This window comes from Cyprinus carpio, chromosome A1, assembly GCF_018340385.1.
Source record: "Cyprinus carpio isolate SPL01 chromosome A1, ASM1834038v1, whole genome shotgun sequence".
NCBI classification, from domain to species: Eukaryota; Metazoa; Chordata; class Actinopteri; order Cypriniformes; family Cyprinidae; genus Cyprinus; species Cyprinus carpio.
Window position 1 is genome coordinate 29,197,757 of NC_056572.1, and position 21,641 is coordinate 29,219,397.

The following is a 21,641-nucleotide window of genomic DNA, read 5'->3' on the forward strand; positions in this document are numbered from 1 at the left end:
AAGATAATTGTAATGAAAAGCTTGGTTAGTTGTAATGGATTGTAATTGTAGATTTATGTATCACTGATGTAATTTTTAGTCATTTGCATATATTACAGTGTTTGCAATATAATCTCATGCATATGGTATTAAATTTTAGTTTATTAGTGTGTGTGTGAGTGTGAGAATTACCTTTGCTTGGAGAGTAACAAGATTAAAATCTTTCATTTGTGAGAAATGTAAGTTTATCAGTAAAATGCCATTTGGTCTAAACAACGTAAATTTGCAACCCTGTTGTTACCTATCCTGGCATAGAAAGACAGACAGACTGACTGACTGACTGATTGATTGATTGCAAGAAAACTCAAAAATCAGAATTTTAAACTGTTTTTAGTCAGTTAACTTTTTTAGCCTATTATGTAGCCTGTACAAAATAAACAGTGCTTAATTTATACGGCTCGCTGAAATATTTGATATTGTTTAATCGCTGTTTTGCGCAGTCACATATTTTTGTTTAATGACTAATAACTGTATGGACCCTTTTCTATAGCAACATACGAGCACTACTGTATTTTCAGGTCTATATTATCAACAACGTCAGTTGTTCACAGATGTAGTAACGTGTATTGCAATTATACTATATTAATATTAATGCAGTATTCGTCTTGTTACCTTTTAACTGAGTATTTTTGTTATCGGAAGCGTAACGCTAATCTACAAGCAGTTTATATAGTAAGTGTTCTTTGATCATATGTCTCGATTTATCATGCAATAGTGACTTCACTGACGAGAGTTTGGCCTTTGTTTTGACGTGAATTTATCATTTGTTCTCCTCTTCACGGAAACGCAGTCATGGCATCTTGAAATTCTGCTTCTCGGCCACAAGGTGTCGCCATGTTCAGAAAAACAAACAGGGTCTCCGGGCTCCTCGCGAAGTGAACATAACACAGGTAATGCAGCACTAAACTCACCCACGGTTCTTTGTGCTACATCTGTGCAGTTGTTTGCTTTAACAGTAGGGAAAACATGAATCCATTTAATATTCATGAAAATATACTCAAAACATACCAGAATCAAACATAACGCAATCTACTCCAGAACGAACCCAAATGTCCTTTCTTGACCTTGATGGTGAGTATAAAGCACCAGTGTGTCAGATGTGATTTCAGTGCAGTCATTTTCTCAGACTCTGTTCTAGCTGTTAAAGATAAGTGGATATGACATTTGACACATGCTTAAGCACATGCATGTTTGTAGTAGGTCATGTTCTGTTTTTGTGCAGTTTTCATAAATTGGTGTCATAGTACATATTAACATCACTCATGTGCATACATCTGTGTGTGTGTGTGTGTGTGTGTGTGTGTGTGTGTGTGTGTGTGTGCATGCTGACCCTGCCTGGCTGATGCAGAGTGTGAGTATGTGTGTCAGTGTGTTGCTGTCTCATCCTTGCCGCTTTGCTGAGGCACCTCTCTCTCTCTCTCTCTCTCTCTCTCTCTCTCTCTCCAGCATCACTTGCGGCAGCAGCAGCAGCACTGGTTTTAGCAGCGAGACGGCTTTCTCTCTGCCCTCATCAGATTCCCTCTCTCCTGAGCAGCAGCACAGCGTGTCTCCGCTGCTCCTGGTTCTCTGTGTCCTGCTCATCATGATCCTGTGGGTGAAGATGGGAGAGGACTCTCTGGAGGAGCTCGTCAGACGACTTACTGTTATCATACATAAAATCGGTAGGAGGAGCTGTGAGTGTGTGTGTGAGAGAGAGTGTGTCAGTAGCATCGGTAGTATTGGGAGAAATAGATGAGAACCGTAGCTCAAGGTTGTTTGCAGCTTCTGTTTGTCTTTACATTAGTAAATATTTGAGATTGTGCTGTGCTGATTTTACCTCTGACTAAATGAATCCTTCCAACCCATAAAACCAAAACAGCTTTTATATTTAGACCTTTATTATGTTTAGTAGTTCAAATTTTTTTCTGTTGATGGCATCACTTATAAGCCTGAAATTATATTCCTTCTGAATTAGAACTTTCTCAACATTCTCAGATAAATTGGTATTTTGAATGTAATTTTTATAAAATTAGAATTTAATTCTATTTAAAAAAAAAATGTAATTTAAAATACCAATTTATTTAAATAAAGGCTGTTTTTAAAAGAAGTTCTTGAATTGCAGTTAGATTTTGACTTGTAGATTCTCTTTCTCACTGTCTGTGGTGGGTAACCCTAGCTGTGTTTTAATCTGTCTTCCTCCTCTCATTTTCTGAGGAGTTCAGTTTGTCCTATTTCCCTGCATCTGAGCAGTCTGCCACTGGCAGTGAGCTAAAAATACACACCAACACAATGAAACAGCAAACACGCAAACTGTAGTAACATTCTTTCTCACATTCAGTCTTTCAGAAATATTATATGTCTGTAACTGGGTAATCCTTTAGTCAGGAGGTTTTGGCCTTTAGCGTTCTGGTGTATAAAGATACATGGTACTGTTTGTTTACACTGTGGTGAACTCACGCTCAACCTGTTCACATTCCAACACTCACTTATTTGCTGAAGTTCTACTAAAGGAGTTATCATTAATTTCTTCCCAGTAATGACATGACTTCCAGAACACAAGTTTGCATGAACAGACGTGCAGAATATTTATTTTTATATTTCTGCCTATTAATCTTTTTTTTTTTTTTTTTTAACAAATTGAGCAATGACCCACAGTCACCAGAAATACTGTAAAATATTTGGAAGTATTAAAAACATTAAGCAGCACAACTGCTTTCAACATTTATAATAATAAGAAATGTTTCTTGAGCAGCAAATCAGCATAATAGGATGATTTCTGAAGGATCATGTGACAGTTACGACTGGAGTAATGGCTGCTGAAAATTCAGCTTTGCATCACAGGAATAAGCTACATTTTAAAATCTATTCAAATACAAAACAGTTGTTTTAAACTGTAATATTTACTGTTACACAATATTACTGTTTTTACTGTGTTTGATTAAATAAATGCAGCCTTGGTGAGCATAAGAGACTTCCTTCAAAAGTTAAACACTTTTCACACTTACATGACATAACGTCTGCACTCATAATGTTACCCATTGTGCAAATCTAGCTTATCCTATCTCCCATGTGTAGTATCGGTTAGATTGTGATGTGATCACAGATCTTAATCAGAGGTAATAATAAAGATAAATCTTTTATAAATGATAAATCCTGATAAAATCTTTACTTAATCATTTAAGCTTATTATTATTATCTCGTCCTAGAGTTTTTAAGCTATGACCACCAAACTCAGCACAGACCTTTGGATGTTCTGTCTCAGTATGCTAGAAGCATGCTAGCAACATGCTAAAACATGCTAGCAATGTGCTGAAATACCCTGTTTGCTAAGTAAAAACATGCTACCAACATGATAAAACATGATAAAACATGTCAGAAATATATGCTAGTAATGTGTTATATAATGTTTTATAAAATGTGCTAGTAATGTGCTCAAACATGTTCGCAATGTGTTAAAACATGCTAGCAGTGTGTTAAAACATTAACAAAATGTGTAAACAAAGTGTTAACAAAATGTGGTGCTAGTGGTAGGATAACATGCTAAGGACATGCTAAAACATGCTAGCAACCTGTTAAATATATGCATGCTAAAACATGCTAACAGCATGTTAAAATATGAAATGCTAATATTAAGAAATGCTAACTATTGGAAACATGCAATGCCTAGAAACGTGGTCTGATATGGCTTCTTAGTAATCTTATGATGTGTAATTGGGTCTGAAAAGGTTTATTGGAGACTGAGCTCATTTGATATTTCTTGGGAGTCTAATGAAGTCGAATGGGTCTGCAGAGGTCTAATATGGTCTGTATGAGGTTATATTTGTTTTTCTTTCTTCATATGACTTCCTATCTGACACTAAAACTTTCAATTCTCAAGATTTCATACTACCAGGACAGGCATTGTCAAGTATGTCATCAAATTTGATCTATCTAGTTGTTTGATTTACCAGTGACAATATGTTTGGAAGGTTCTAAAAAGCATTGATGTCTCAGCTCAGGATATCCAGTAGCGGAAGAGTATAATACAATACTGATACAAATAGCAAATTTGTAATGTCTTTTATGATAGTTTTATATGCTTTTACCTCTATTTAGCACAGATTATAATACGGCTTTAAATACTGTACAGTGTCTGTGGGTTGCTGTGGTAACGGGTTCTGCTGTCTTTCAAGAAGAGGCTGTTTTCTTCTGTAGGGCTGCTTCCACCGTGGTAATAGGAAGAGAAATAGAGGGCTAAATTACATGCTGGGAAGGCCTTTGCCCAAACCTTGGCAGGCAGTTTCTCTCTCTCTCTTCTTTTATCTGTGTTTTCTGAAGACGACAGTGCCAAGGGTGAAACAGGGAGAGATTCAGAGCAATAAGAGAAACAGAGAGTGACTGTGTGCGACAGAGAAAGAGAGAGAGAGAACTTCTTTCAGATAACAAATAACTGTGACCTGTCATATATTGTGTCATATATTGTGTTAACTTTGGAAATATAAGCAATGCTTGGCTGTGCAAAATGATGCGTTGCTTGTGCTAGAGCATTGCCTGGTCTAGCCAGGACAAATTAAGTCTCTGTGGAGCCATCCACATACATATTCATGGTCATATTTTTAAAAGTGCATGATAATATACTTGATAAAAGGGTGCATTTTTATATATGGTCATCTAATTGCATATATGAATTATACAAACCCACTTAAAAAGGCATGCTACACGCAGTCCCATGCATTATTTAGTGTGTGCATCCCTGCAGTCTGTGCTCTGATCTATTTGGGTGAATGTAGGTGACTGTAAGAGTTGTGGAGGTGGTCCATACTAACCCTAAGATGGCTTACCTGCTCTTCATCTCTCTGCATCTGACTCGTCATCAAACACATGCACATACATTGGTTTTTCCATCATGGTAAAGACTTTTCATTGACTTCCACTGGAATTTGTTTATTCCCTAACTCTCTGCTTTTATGCATTTTTATCCAATATTTACATACTAAATTATTTAATGTGTTTATCAAGCTGTTTTTTGGTACTTAAGAATTTTTTTTTTTTTGAGCATATGTTTTGTTTAGGATATTTAATCATATTCAGCTCAGGAGGATATTGTAAAATGTCTGATTGAATGATTCTTAAAAAAAGGTTACAATTCATGTATAGAGCTCTTGCTTCTGTTTAGAAAAAGTTAGTCAGTTTGGCCCCCAAGTGGCGCACAAGAATGCTGGAGATTAGTGTGTGTGTGTGTGTGTGTGTGTGTGTGTGTGATTAGCAGAGCAGAAGGGGATTTGTGCTAAAACTCTCCCTCCCCTCTCTTCCACTCTTCTCCTCTCATGTGTATACATGTGTTTATTGCGACAGCATGCATGAATGCCGGGGTTGTTTTTTTACAAACAGGAGGTCCAAGATGCGTCTGTATGCAGCCTCTCTCTGCGGGTCCCATCTGACAGAGGAAGCCCTCTGAGACCAGCACTGGGCTGCTGTAGTCTTCCCAGCATTCTCTTGGATCAGATCGTCCTGGCTTGGGAATTCTGGGCCTGGACTGTTTTAGCAGCGGCCTGGACCGAATGTGGATCAATCTGAATTGGTTTTGGGCTGGTTCCGAGACACCAGGTCCAGCCGAGGCCAGTCAAGACTGGTTAGGTGCATGTGGGAGCCAGTTTAAATGTCTCTGCATGAGTTTCTTCGGGAGGGTCAGGATGCCCCACAGCGGATCCTGTCCCGACTGACCCAGCTCCTCTACAACCTATCGGCCACGGTCTTACAGGGGGTCCCCTTCTCTCCTTTCACAACCTACAACCGCAAGAGCTCCTGGAAGGACTGGAACGGTGAGAGACAAGATTATCAGTGTGTGTTTGTTTGGTGTAGTTGCTTTCAGATGGTTTTTCTGAGGAAACAGGATGGAAATTGCTGACTACCTCTGTTAGGTTCATTCAGTTTTAATACACTTTGTGACGTACTTGAGCAGTTAAAGGAATAGTTCAACCAAAAATGAAACTTATGCCATCATTTACTCACCCTGATGTTATTCCAAACTCATTTGACTTTCCTTCTTCTGAGAAACTACAACATTTTGAAGAATGTAGTACCACTTTTCATGCAGATTCAATAAATGAAAACTGAAACTTTCAGACTTCAGTAAGGATGCAAAAGTATGTTAAAGGTCTCATAATTACTTAAATTTAGGTTTGTATCACAAAAAGTCTTAAAGTAAAACAATAAAATAACGCACAAGTAATATGGACTTTATGATACTTATACATATATTACTTTTTTGGTGCCTTTGTGTGTTTTTGAAGTTTAAAAACTTCTGTGTCCATTCTTAGTAACTGCATGGAAATGAATGTCCCGCATATTCTTTAAAATACCCTCTTTTGAAAGAAAAGTCATACAGGTATGGAATGATATTAGGATGAGTAAAGGTCTGTTCACACACCAAGGCTGACAACTATATAAAGATACAATTTTAAAATGGTTCTGATTCTATGGAATTACAATTAGAATTACTTATACAACAATTTTTTCCAGATAGCAAACAATAAAAGCATTAATAGTCAATCAAAGTCCACCTGACTTTAAAGAGCTTAAACATTTAAAGTGTCAGGTGATGCACTTTGAGTTAATAGAACATTATCTTCCATTGGTGTGGACGCTAAAATATCTTTATATTTCTCATTCTTGTGAACAGGCTTTAAATAATGTACAGAATGGACAAACTATTCCTTGAACATGGTGTGTCCCCATGGTGTGTGTGTGTGTGTGTGTGTGTGGGATTTCTCTCACATCATTGAGATGCATGTGGATGGCCCATTGCCCAGATCGCATTGACACACATCTTTTTTTTTTTTTTTTTTTTTTTTTTTTTTTTTTTTCTCTCTCTCTCAGACACTTTGTGCTAAAAGTTTTGGTTTCACAGTAAACCAGTGCGTCTCAGCATAGAGCTGGACTGGTATATTTAAGGAACACACATGGCATGAGAGACTGTTAGACACGGGCAAATAGCGTATCATCTCAACTTCTCCAAAAAATAATCACACAGACATACCCATAACAAACTGAACAATTGCTTTGCTTTGCATAGTACACAGTGGACAGAATAGGGAATACACACACACTCTAAAACAAGGCACTGACAAGGACAACTTGTGACAGTATCTGTACTGGAGAGCAGATGTCAGACGTCCTGAAATGTGAGTAAATCTCTGATCTTAATCTGCTCTGTGTCTGCTTCTCTTTTGTTATAGGTTGCTGAACGTGTTTGTTTTTTTTTTTTTTTTGTGTTTTTTGTTTTTTTTTGTTTGTGTTTATTTTTGTTTGATGTTGTAAGATTTTTTCACACTCTTTTGTTCGGTATCTGCGCTATGTAGACAAGCTATTTTGGACATCATTATCTGTCAGATGCATATTATTTTTTTAGACTGATCGCAGCCCAGCTTTAGCATGAAGTCTTCAAAGTCTTTTATTATTAAAATATGATGTTTGTATTCCACTTCTAGCTAAATTGTTCCTTGACTGCCTAAGTGTAGTGTTTTTTTTTGTTTTTGTTTTTGTTTTGTTTTTTAAGGCAAGCATCACTGTTACTATTGGTCATCAGTGTTGTTTTATTATAGTTTTATAGGTTTTATTAGTATTATCATTTCGTTTATATATATATATATATATATAAAACAGCAGCCGTGGTTACCATAATTGTACCATAAAAAAATATATAGTTGCAACATTTTAAGCTTTACAGATACTTTTTTTACTGTACATTTAATTTCAATATTTCATTAACTGAAATAATGTTAATATACAAAATTACTAAAATCTACCGTTATGACAACCACCTTAAAACACAAGTGATAAAGAGAAAGCCACATGATGAATCATGAAGTTCATCAAAAGCGGCTTTTCCAGAATTAATAGTAATATATAGAAAATTACAAAAAATACCATCATGTGTTAACACATGACAAATAATAATAAAATAATGCAATAAACAACAACAAACTATGTAAATAGTTCAATTTTTTCCAAAATAATACATAATAAATCATAACTAAGAACTCTATTACGTTTACTGAAAGAATAGCAAATTCTTCTTCTTTTGTGCATTTATTTGAAAATCTGTTAATAATGCAAATGCACATGAAACTGCCCTAAATCACAGGTGAGATAAGAGACAGGTGTGTAATGTGTTTGTGTACGAGTGCATGCGTGTGCAGAGCAGCTTTGTTGTGGGGCGTTACCTGCATCTGAGATGGGTGTGACAAACAGCGTCACGTTCCTGGCTGCAGCACTCACACCTGAGATAGAAAGATACAGCGTCAGAGAGAGACAGACTGTGATAACTCACAGAGTTAATATTGGCAATGTGAGGACAGACAGGATGTGACAGTAAAAAGGGAGAATGACTGAGAAAGGTAAGAACAGCAGGGCAGACTTAGACCAAGGGAAGGAGGTGAAATGATACTGATGGAGGAGACTGGAATGCACCTCCGGCCCCCGGAGGAGAACTGCAGGAGCTTGGTGAAGATCACTGTAGAGGAAATGGAAAGTTTCTACAGGTTCATTGTTTGCTGTGATCTGCTAATTTGTAAGTTCCTCTTGTGTCATGTGCTGAAAAGATGAGAAGTGTTTGTGTGACACTTTGTTGTTTTTCTCAGCACTTGTATCATGATGCATGATGTTGCTAGCAGTGATGTATCACGGAATGTTTGCAGAGTAATAATACATCTGCCATTTGAATACATGTTGTTAGTATCTGATTGTGTGAACTATGCTGTCAGATTGAAAAAGCTGAATGTATTTTCAATTCTCTGCATGGATCAAAACAGTTCATTAAAGTAAATTAAAAATAAGTAAATTGAATTAATTATTTATTTACTCATCCTCACGATCATGATCAACAGTAAATTTGGAAGAATTATTGTACAGCTCTTGCCATAGTGCTCCATAATAACCAGCAAGGATATTTTAGTATTTTTATATACTGTTCTGAATTAGTTTTTTGTTTATTTTTTCAGTTTTAAGTTTTAGTCATTTTGGTATCTTCCTTTGTCATTTTTTTTATTAGTTTTTGTTTTTACAAATATTTTATGTCGCTTTATCTTATCGCAGTTTCTGTAATTTTAATACTTTAAACTTTTAGTTGCCAAGGTTGTAAAGTTTAAATCTAATCATTTTGTTCATCTATTATAATTATTTTATTTTATTTTATTTCAGCTTCATTTGAATGAACAAAAAATATTTTAATATCAAGTCACTGCCCCACTTGACCCTCCCCTAAAGCTTTCATTTGTCTCCAGAATTTCAAAATGATGTCACATGGTTACCACACATGCTAGAATCAATGTTATTTAAACATTTTTAGTCATTTTATGGTGTTTTTGATCTTTTTGGACCTTGACAGAAAGGCAAGATGTTGTTGAATAGCCCAAGGTTAATAACTTTTCTTCCACTGTCCAACAATTCTCCAGTGGTTCACTGAAAAGAATAACAGCTTATAGAATGACATGACACTGAGTACATGACAATGTGTTTGCGTCATTTTCATTTAAAACGTAAGAATGACATATCAAAGCACTACACTTAAATTAAGTTTGTTAGCTAAGGCGTTAGCTAAGTTCAAATGCCAAGTATAGATCGGATATTCCACTTCTCATAAGACTGTAGAATGTTTGTAGACAGGGTGTTGTAATTAGATGCACCTGCTGGCATGTTCCTCTGTGGGTGTGGTTCTTCAGCATGGCTTCTCTCCGACTGTCTGTCTCTGTGCTGCTTGAGTATTTTGCATAACTTTTGCAGTGGGAACATCACAACGAACATCGAACAAGACTGAGCTCTCCTCTAACGCACATGCGCCTGTGAAGCGGTAAGATGATACAAGAGCATGTCTTTATTTGCCTATGGGGTTGGTGAGGATTGCTTAGAGTGTTATGAGGACACAGTTCAGAAGGGAGGGCTGATCTTAAACTAATCTAGCTTTGGTCTACACTGTTTATTTTGGATCAGCTTGCCTGGTTTATGATGCCCAACCTTATGTCAGTCAACATAGAGGAAACCTAGTCAGCCATTTTGGGTTTGAGCATCCATGTGGCTGGACGTGTGGCTTTAGAGTTCTGCTGTTTAAGCCACTTAGGCTCAGATATGCTTGTGCATTAATTTGTACTGCTGATTGAACTTATGGTGTCATCTTTCATGGGAGCAGAGGCAGTGCAGTAACAAACTGCCACTCAGCACACTTTATCAAGAGCTGTAGCTTTACATATACAAGGCCATATTGTTAAATAAACCCCTTAGTGAATCATGTAACAGTTGATTTTGTATATGCATCAATGCTAGGTGATCAATACTAATCCGCTATACAATATAGGACAATTCATCAATGCATTGTAGCTTTCTGAACTTCTCTTTTTGATTTTGCTGTTAGTGTGGGTTTGAGCCATCAGCCTTCTCCTCATATTTGTTTGCTCTGAGTAAACGTATGCCCTCACTGAGTTCATGTCTCCTCTTCCTATTGCATGGTGTTTGTATGCAGAGTTACATGCACTTGATTGAACCAACATTTTGCCACAGTCAGCTGCTATGAGTATTTCTGCATTTGCTCTGGGTTCTTGATCTCATGTGAGTAATAGGTTGTCCCGCCCTCATTATTTTGATTAAAGATTATGAAAGCAAATGAAATGAAGAAAAAATAATAATGTTATACTGTAAAATTCCATAAAAATGTCAATTTTGATTTCATGGTGACTTTAATTCTTTCTTTACAAAGCCATTTTTCTCATGGATTCCTGAAGTTTCCCAGGTTTAGAAAATTTAAGAGCATATAAACACAAGGCTTCCTGTTTAGTAAAACTGCATAAAATTAAACAGCATATGCTGCCAACAGTAAGCGTGGATAATTAAGAGAGGGATCATGTAGAGGCCTAAATAGACTGTGATTCTGTTACAGTGTCTGTGCTGATTAAATCTGGATGATAAAGGGGGTGTGGTGACATTAACGTCCCCTGAGAACATGCAGCTAACCGCTACTGCTAACTGCTGTCCAGACGGCCGTCATCCCCCCCACAGGACAGAGAACATGACGACTGTCGACACTGATGTGGGTTAATGATGGGAGATTGTCTCACTGGCATGAGAGAATTTCCAGAGATAGAAAGAATCAAGGAAAACGAAAGAAAAATGTAGACGAAAAAAGTGAAAGCACAATCTCATTGGTAAACAGTTTAGTAGCCTATGTTATTCAAAGGAAATGCCTGTTCTTCTGACAGAGTATTTCATTGCTTTTCTGCTCATCTTTGGGATTTTACTTTAATTATAAAGAGGAAATTTCCCTCCCCTCTTAGTAGCTTCAGAGCCTGCAGACAAAGTTCTTGCTTTGTTGTTGTTTGTTGTTTTGTAATAAACCAGACATATTGTTATAGTAATATCCTGTGAATATATTCCTGTCTCTGTGTGTTCCTGGGACTTTTATTTGCAGGTGCATGTCTGAAAACTACCTTTTGTCTTATTCAAGCGTGTTTCCTGTTTCATTATGAAGAGAAATCACAAAATAACTGGTTTATGTGGGTTGTTTGGACCATTTTTACATTAAAAGGTTTGAATGTGAAAATGTGTCATTCTTTTTTTATATGCTCTGCACAATTTATTTACTTACAATCCCCAGGCTAACATCTTAACGACATGTGTGTCTGCAAACAGACACATGAGTCTAATGGTTGTTAGTGATTTGAAACTCATTTATCTAATGAATCTGATCTTTGTATTTTTGGTGGACTGAGGGTTGATTGGTTGCTGTGTGATCTTTAGATGTGCTGCTGTGATCAACCCCTCTGTCTGCATGAGACTGATCACATGACTAGCCCGTGTGTGTGTGTGTGTGTGAGACATTCGCCACCGGCATCATGTATAAGGATGTTTTGATGGGTCGGATGGTCATTGTTTTGAGTTGACATAAGTTGCACCCTCATTCTCAAGTGATTGGAAAATTCCCACTTTCTTATAAATTTGTGGTCATATGCTTACTTCAGCATTTGGTTCCCTCAAATCTGCTGATTGACTGTTTTCAAGGTTCTTTCCCTGAAACTGATTGTGAAATATAAACACAGTTAGGTTGTTTAAAGGGGTCATATGATGCGATTTCAAATTTTCCTTTCTCTTTGGAGTGTTACAAGCTCTTGGTGAATAAAGAAGATCTGTAAAGTTGCAAAGACTAAAGTCTCAAATCCAAAGAGATATTCTTCATAAAAGTTAACACTCGTCCATGCCCTCTTGAAACGACTCGTTCTAACTCGCCCCCACATCTCTACGTCAGTATGTGGGAAAATTTGCATAACACCACCCAGATCTTTGCGCAAAGAAAGAAGGAGTACCTTTTATTCTTGTTGTAGTATTGTTGTTGCCACTGCCCCCATGTCGTATAGACGCTGTGTGTTTCACTGTGAAAGTGAAACTACTTTGTTTGGTCTTCCAAAAGAGGATGATATGCGCTTCATCATGTCTGGAGCTGATCCGTGCTGGTCGGACGTATATCAACTTTGCACTGTGGATCGCCGGATCAGCTTTCACTGTGGATGAAGCGGAGTCAAGCTCAGGGTTGTCACATGTGGTTGCCGCAAGCTCAAGGTACGCTCCTTCATAGAATCCACCTTAAGCCGCCCGGCTCTGCTCACTCAAGCTGGCCGTGGCTCATTCTAGACCGTGGCTCACTCTAGTCCTCCAGCCTCTGCTCACTCAAGGCCGTGGTGTGTGACGTTGTTTCGTTGAGAAAGCGAAACTACTTTGTTTGGCCTTCCAAAAGAAAACACGACTAGAAATCATGTTTATATCACGTTTAAAATGGGTTTTATGTTTATGTCTCGTCGCTCCGGCCAGACAAGACATCACAATATGTTAAGAGGTGTAACATTTCCGTCACACGCTTGAGGCGTTCGGCCAATCACAACGCGCTGGATAGCTGGCCAATCAGAGCACACCTCGCTTTTCAGAACAATGAGCTTTGTAAAAATCAACGTGTTTCAGAAGGCAGGGCATAGAGGAGAAACAATAATGTACAGTATGTGGAAAATGTGTTTTTTTAACCTTAAACCACATAAACACATTTCACTACACCAAATACACAAAATAATGTTCTTTTTAGCAGCATAATATGACCCCTTTAAAACTATACTTCATCAGATTCAGATTGAATTGGGAAGCTGGGTGTGAAAAAAAAAAATTATAAAAATTCCACAGCAGTACTAGAATTACCGGAAAACATCTATTATGAAAGACAATTTCCTCCTTAGATATGAAGAATCATGTGCTTTCCTAAAAGCATCCCTCAGTAAAAAGTCATCCTTCCCTTGTGACTCAAATAAGCACAAGGCTTTTTTTGAAAGAAGTTCAAACTGCAGCTACACCTAAAATGCAGTAGGTAAATAGGAGTAAATTAAACAATACTTACAATTAATGCGACGACTACTACTTGATCAATTTCAGTTTTGTTTAAAAAAAAAAAATCATTTACTGTAAAAGTCATGAACATGAAAACGGACATTGATTACCTAGTTTTCAACCGATTTATGAATAAGACCGGTAAGATACCGCTCCACTTCATTGTCCAAATATATATAATATAATATAATATAATATAATATAATATAATATAATATAAAAAATCTATAATTAAGATATCTCCACATTTTGTAGAGGCTGTAATTGTTTTGCCCTAAAATATAGGATATAGGATTAATGTTTATTAAAGGGGCTGGTCACATTTACAAGGGCACACATGATGTCAGTTAATCCTTCATCAGATGCTTCCCTCATCCTGTTTTGATCATTGGATTTGTTGGATACACAGTAGGCTATGTTACATAATTTACACACAATCCTGTTATTTTAGCATATGAAGTATCAGTTTCATTTTCTGCTGAATGGCGCAGGGAGAACCGGAGCCTACCAGAAACAGGATGTGTGACTGAAGTTACAGAAACACACTCCTGCTTTTCTCAGTACAATTGCTGCAGCACTGTAGAATAATGAAGGACAGCCATATGTATCCTGTCCTGCTAGACTATACATTTTTCTGAATCAATAGGGCTCGAGTCTATTTTTACTTACGCCTAACTGTATGTTCAGCAGACTGTATCAGCTTCACCATTTCACTTATCACAGTTCAGTTTGAACAGGTTGAACATAATTCCTCATTAGGAATGACTGCCGCCACTAAAGAGGCAAGCATAGAGTTTGACTTGCAATTATATTGCAGTCATAGCAAGTAAAACGGATTATACTTTAATTCTAATTCTAATCTAGGTTAATGATATCATCTTGTTGTGACACTGTAAATGAGCTAGTAATTTTGATTTCAATCTAGTATGGAGAAGGCCTTTTAGAAGTGCAGATCACAAGGGTAGCGCCTCATTAAGTTTCTAAAAAATCTGTCGATCTCACACACAGTAGATACATTAAACTGTTTGTTAGAATGAGGTACAGTGTTTTATTGAATCATAAATAATTTAATGAATAATCAGGACACGTGTGAAGAATAGAAGAGGATTTGACTGCTTGATCAGACAGATCCGTGCACCATTCACATTTTTAATAATGTTTCCTAAGTTATGGTTTACTGTATATACAGAAAGAGTGAGCTACTTTTTTTTTAATGAAAGTGATGGGAGGCTGAAGGGCAGTGAGTTCAATGCTTTTCAGAGAACAAACACTGAGGGCTTATTTCTCCTTTCAAGGTTATTTATTCCCTCACTTCCTCTCCATAAAACATGACATGTGCTTAATGATCGACTCAATGTCTACATTGCATTGTTATTATAATAGATGTTCGTATTCTTATATACTATTAGAGCTATATGCTTTTGTCATTTTTTTTAATATTACTATTTTTAGTAATACCTATTTTTAATAGTAACTATTAGTTTTTTAGTTTTAGTTCAGTTTTAGTTTTTATATCCTTCCAGTTAGTCATTTTAGTACTTCAGCTTTTTTTCTTTCTTCAATTTTCTGACATACTGTATGTTTTAAAGTCCCCATGAAATCTAAATTAAAGTTTTTTTGGGTGTTAGTATCAATATGTTAGTCTTAAGGTTATATATAAGGCAGTGTGCTCCAAAACAGTGTAAATAAGTAAAGTTTATTTGTATAGCACCTTTCACAGACAAGGAAGGGTCACAAAGTGCTGCACAGTAATATATAAACAAATAAACAATAAAATAAAATAACAACTGTACAAGTACATACCTAGTACAACTCTACAACTATACTACCATCAAATTCCATAAAACTTCAATAACAAACAAATCATATTGTTAATTAAAAGCTTAATAAAAAAAGTCTCAATTTTTTTGACGTCACATCGTACTTCATCTTCTGATCAATCTAATGCTCTCTAGAATCTGAAGAGCACGCCCCCTGCACTTTAAATAGATGCTGAAGTGACGGCTGAGATCACTCACTTGTTCTTTGTAGTATTTTCTGTACACTGAATGGCTTGTAGTGCACTATGTAGGCAATAGGGAACGAATCAGAGAGAGTAAATAAGCTTTCGATTGGTGCAAATGAGGTCTGGTTTCACATTGTTTCATGCAAACAAGACGTGATCGCATGGAGCGGCTAAATGCACAAGTCGGCATATATTCAAAACTTTTACAACTACAGGTCCATCTCAAATTAATGTTGTGGAAAAGTTCATTTATTTCAGTAATTCAACTCAAATTGTGAAACTCATGTATTAAATAAATTCAGTGCACACAGACTGAAGTAGTTTAAGTCTTTGGTTCTTTTAATTGTGATGATTTTGGCTCACATTTATCAAAAACCCATCAATTCACAATCTCAACAAATTAGAATATGGTGACATGCCAATCAGCTAATCAACTCAAAACACCTGCAAAGGTTTCCTGAGCCTTCAAAATGGTCTCAGTTTGGTTCACTAGGCTACACAATGATGGGGAAGACTGCTGATCTGACAGTTGTCCAGAAGACAATCATTGACACCCTTCACAAGGAGGGTAAGCCACAAACATTCATTGCCAAAGAAGCTGGCTGTTCAGAGTGCTGTATGTAAGCATGTTAACAGAATGTTGAGTGGGAGGAGAAAGTGTGGAAGAAAAAAATGCACAAGCAACCGAGAGAATCGCAGCCTTATGAGGTTTGTCAATTCAAATCAATTCAAGAATTTGAGTGAACTTCACAAGGAATGGACTGAGGCTGGGGTCAAGGCATCAAGAGCCACCACACACAGACGTGTCAAGGAATTTGGCTACAGTTATCGTATTCCTCTTGTTAAGCCACTCCTGAGGCGTCTTACCTGGGCTAAGGAGAAGAAGAACTGGACTGTTGCCCAGTGGTTCACAGTTCTCTTTTCAGATGAGAGCAAGTTTTGTATTTCATTTGGAAACCAAGGTCCTAGAGTCTGGAGGAAGGGTGGAGAAGCTCATAGCCCAAGCTGCTTGAAGTTCAGTGTTAAGTTTCCACAGTCTGTAATGATTTGGGGTGCAATGTCATCTGCTGGTGTTGGTCCATTGTGTTTTTTGAAATCCAAAGTCACTGCACCCGTTTACCAAGAAATTTTGGAGCACTTCATGCTTCCTTCTGTTGACCAGCTTTTTGAAGATGCTGATTTCATTTTCCATCAGGATTTGGCACCTGCCCACACTGCCAAAAGCACCAAAAGTTGGTTAAATGACCATGGTGTTTGTGTGCTTGACTGGCCAGCAAACTCACCAGACCTGAACCCCATAGAGAATCTGTGGGGTATTATCAAGAGGAAAATGTGAAACAAGAGACCAAAAATTGCAGGTGAGCTGAAGGCCACTGTCAAAGAAACCTGGGCTTCCATACCACCTCAGCAGTGCCACAAACTGATCACCTCAATGCCACGCCGAATTGAGGCAGTAATTAAAGCAAAAGGAGCCCCTACCAAGTATTGAGTACATGTACAGTAAATGTATCCAGAAGGCCAACAATTCACTAAAAATGTTTTTTTATTGGTTTTATGAAGTATTCTGATTTGTTGAGATGGTGGGTTTTTGTTAAATGTGAGCCAAAATCATCACAATTAAAAGAACCAAAGACTTAAACAACTTCAGTCTGTGTATTGAATTTATTTGAGTTGAATTACTAAAATAATTGAACTTTTCCACAACATTTTAATTTATTGAGATGCACCTGTACACAGCCTCAGCATGATTATGACCACTATTTTGTTTTATTAAGAGTTTCATTTTGAATCTAGGGGTAATCTATTAGACTGTGGCTGTCAAATCCGGCTTTTACGAGCTCAATGGCTCTGGCCCGAGCAGATATAAGCAAAACGCCATTGGCTATTTTAAAAAGGGGACGGGGCTGCTATATATGTCCTGCCCTCTCTTCCTGTTTCAGTTGAAATTACGTCGCCAGATAGAATAATGCTGCGTGTTTCAAGGCACTTCAGGAGACCTTTAAGTTTGTTTATTTCTGCTTGATTTCAGTTTACAAAAAATATTTTAATAGTTTTATTTTTAGTTAACTATAATAACCCTTGTAAAAACCAACAACCATTGCACTACATAATTATCATATTATCAGACCACATCAACCAGTTAAAGGCTCTTATTTTACTGTCTTTAGTTTATGCAAGTTTAATTAGTTTAAAAATTAACAATTAAAATTGTAGATTAAATAAGAGTAAATACGGTTAATTAAGAGTTAATTAATTTCTAATGTTATGTATATTTTTATTAATATTATTATAATACTAATATTAAAAATATATTATTAATGCAACTATAATGTAAAATCTAGAATAAATTGGACTACATGCTGCTTGGATTATGAAGTTGACCAAATAAAATTTAACTAAATAATGCTGTTTTTATACTTTTTATTTAACTTCATTGCTATTAAGTCAGTAGGTTTGCTGTGTAACATTTAAGAGCTGTTATACAGTTGGAGCCCAGAGGACTTAGCTAGTGTTACTGATAAGGCAAAGAAAGGGACATTGTGTTTGTCTTTATAAAAGTGAAGCCCTGCCTCTCTTAAATAATATGTAGTGTGTGAGTGTCTCAGACTTGCATGGAGTGGGCTTATATAGCTGGACACAAGATCTAAGAGAAGAGAGCCAGGGGATTTCCAGCGAGAGTGTCTAGAACTTGACCTGCATTTTAAAGTCCTCCTGTTGAATGCAGCCTGTGACCTTCAAGCTGTGAGAGAGCCTTGAGCTGAAGATTGCATATCACAAAAGTCACAATGAACATATACTTTCTACAGACACCACCAGCCCAGATATACCTTTCTATAAATGTATCTGTGATATTATCTGAAAATAGCATGTAGCACATTAAAATGCGTGACACAGTGTTGTTTTGTAAGTAACGTCGGTGATCTAAGAAGGGAGAACTTACAAAAAAACTTACACTGGAGAATATATTTAGAGACATTTTACTTAAGATTGGCGAAGATTGGTTAAGATTGGCAGTGTTTGCTCTATTTTATAAGCATAAAAATTGCATTTTGATGTGTCTGAATCTCTCTCTCTCTCTCTCTCTCTCTCTCTCTCTCTCTCTCTCTCTCTCTCTCTCTCTCTCTCTCTCTCTCTCTCGTCTCTCTCTCTCTCTCTCTCTCTCTCTCTCTCTCTCTCTCTCTCTCTCTCTCTCTCTCTCTCTCTCTCTCTCTCTCTCTCTCTCTCTCTCAATTTCAATTTCAATTTCGGTGTGCTTTATTGGCATGACAAAAACTACATTTGTATTGCCAAATCAGTTGCAGCTGGGCTGCTTACAAATAGTGCACATATGTATTAACAGAAAGAAAAAGAATAATAGTAATAATAAAAATATATAAAAAGTATTGAGCATGTAGTGCAAAATTAATTAATGTAAGTGTATAAGTTAGAAATAAAATAAAATAAGATATAGTATTAGATTTACAGAGGCAAAATATACATCTAAGTAATATAATAGAGTAATATGGCATAACCTAATCTACATGTACTGGAAACATCAGATCAGGGCATGTTGAGTGTTTTCTCTTATATCATGGCAGGGAGATATATTGAGCAGCAAACACAGCAGTTCTTGTGTTCTGCTAACAGATACGACAGTTTCTCCTGGTTTGAAAGAGTTTTAAATGTCTGATGGATCTGCTGTATTTTATCATAGAACACTGTCCGTATGTCCGTGTATTTGGGGCATTCTGTTAGGAAGTGCAGTTCTGTTTCCATCTGTTTCATCTGTTGCAGTTCTGTTTCAGATCACAGTGTGAACATAGTCTCTGCTCCGGTGGCAGGCGTGTTTTCCTGGGTCTGCCCATCTATATCATCAGCTTGTGTCCACTGAGTCTGTATCTGGTCAACGTGCTTCTCAGTTTCTTATCTGACACTGTGTACAGATACTTTGCCATAGTGTACTCTCTCTTTAGAGCCAAATAGCATTGCATTTTACTCTGTTGTTGTGTTTGGGTTTGCCAGTGAGAGATCTGTGCAGTAATCTGATTGATTCTGATGTTGTGATTCAGAGCATCAGTGGATGTTAGAGAAGCATCAGGACTGATGCTCTGGATCAGCTGAGGGAGGGGACTGCTTTATTTGCTCATCTCTTGGTATTGCAGGGCTTTATAATGATATGATTGGGGGTCACTGAGTTTCAGATGTTTCCAGAATTTAATTGCCCTTTTTTGTATCTTTATGATTAGAGGATATTTGCCTAATTCTGCCCTGCATGCGTTATTTGTTGTGTGCCGGTACACGTGTAATATATTTTTACAGAGTTCTGCATGCAGGGTATCAATTGGATGTTTTTCCCATTTGGTGAGATCTTGATTTGGATTAGTCAGTGGACCCCACACTTCACTGCCATAGAGGGCAATGGGCTCAATTACTGATTCTAATATTTTCATCCAAATTCTAACAGGGATTTCTATAGGACATTGCTGTTTTATGGCGTAGAAGGCCCTGCGTGCTTTGTCTCTGTTCGTTTGCAGCATGATTAAAGTTTCCTGTGGATGTGATTTTCAAACCCAGGTAGTTGTACTGTGATGTGTGTGTTATCTGGTTATTGCCTAATGTAAATGTGTGTTATGTTCCCTGGGATCTGGATCTTTTCTGAAAGATCATGATTTTGGTTTTCTTCAGGTTGACTGTCAGGGCCCAGGTCTGGCAGTATTGTTCTAGCAGGTTCAGGTTCTGCTGTAAACCATGTTGAGTGGGAGACAACAGAACCAGATCGTCTGCATACAGCAGGCATTAGATCTGTGAGTGGTGTAGGGTGAGGCCAGGGGCTGCGGATCACTCCAGACTGTTGTTCTGTTCATTGATGTAAATGTTAAATAATGTTGGGCTTAAGCAGCAGCCCTGTCTCACTCCACGCTCTTGGGAAAGATTCCTCGTATGTTTGGTGCCGATTTTTACACCACATTTACTTTCCGTGTACACTGATTTGATGAGGTCATAGGTTTTACCTCCTATGCTGCTTTCAATAAGTTTGTAAAATAGTCCTTGGTGCCAAATTGAGTCAAAAGTTGTTGTTTTTTTAAGTCAATAAAGCATGCATATATTTTAACTTTATCTTGGTTAACATGTTTTTCAATTAGAGTATGTAATGTATAAATGTGGTCAGATGTACGGTAATTTGGTAAAAATCCAATTTGACTTCTGCTCAGTACATTGTGTGTGGTGATAAAGTCTAGTAGTCAAGCATTTATTATGCTACAGATTACTTTTCCCAGGTTGCTGCTCACACAGATGCCTCTGTAGTTGTTAGGATCAAATTTATCTTAGTTTTTAAAGATTGGTGTTATCAAGGTTTTGGTTTTTCTTTTTTGGTTCTCTCTCTCTCTCTCTCTCTCTCTCTCTCACTTGCTCACTCGCTCACTCACTCACTCTCACACACACACACACACACACACACACACACACACACACACACACACACACACAATAAAGCTGAAGGGTTTTGAGTTCCATCAAAGGCTTTGAAGAACTATAGAGCTATTTAATTTACAGCAGTAGACTCTGTACAGACTCCAGCCACAAACAGGTGGTTGTGTGTGTGTGTGTGTGTGTGTGTGTGTGTGTGTGTGTGTGTGTCTTTTTCCCAGGCTTTTTATGAATACAGAATACAAACGCCCAGCGCCTTTCACTCTGCTCTTATGTATTGCTTGGCTTCTTATATAAAAGATGTTCAACTATGTGTGTGTGTGCGTGCGTTAAAAGGGATACATTCCAAGTATTGCAATAATTCTAGCAATAACATTTAATGTCATAACTTTCTATCTCATTTGTATTGTTGTTATTATTATAATAAGTGTTTTTATGTATTTGCCTTAATGGCATAGATAGCAAAATTGATCTGCATTTTCAGTTTAAAATGAAGTGAAATAACAATATTGCAAAATAAATAAAATACAACAAATAAAACAATTACACATAAACATTACACCATTATTATTATTAACAATTATTAAAAGGGAAAAAAGTAAAGCAGACTAAACATGCTAATTATTGTAACCATGAACATATTGTATGTATAGTATATAATAGATAGATGGAGTAGCTGTAGTTTATGTGCTCCGCCTCTCAGTCCGGCCCCAGTATTTTGATTGGCTGTCTATTATTAATCCACAGGGCCCTGGCAGAGTTACAAACAGAGAAAATTGCTGTCATACCCCCATCCCTCTCTCCCTCTCTCAAACCT

At 37.0% G+C, this 21,641-nt stretch overlaps 1 protein-coding gene across 9 annotated transcripts in view; it reads left to right on the plus strand.

Moving 5' to 3' along the window:
- The first annotated feature begins 1,366 nt into the window (after positions 1–1,366).
- Positions 1,367–21,641, plus strand: part of mcf2la (mcf.2 cell line derived transforming sequence-like a) — a 63,724-nt gene continuing 43,449 nt past the window's right edge. For 6 of the 9 annotated variants that reach the window (XM_042761202.1, XM_042761210.1, XM_042761217.1 and 3 more), the window contains exon 1: positions 1,367–1,700. In XM_042761202.1, coding sequence (XP_042617136.1) covers positions 1,382–1,700 — 319 coding nt within the window. In that variant the 5' untranslated portion in view covers positions 1,367–1,381. Of the gene's footprint in view, positions 1,701–5,570; positions 5,820–6,961; positions 7,182–8,420; positions 8,570–21,641 lie in introns of those variants that run through there. The other 3 variants (XM_042761232.1, XM_042761252.1, XM_042761240.1) reach the window with 3 other exon arrangements.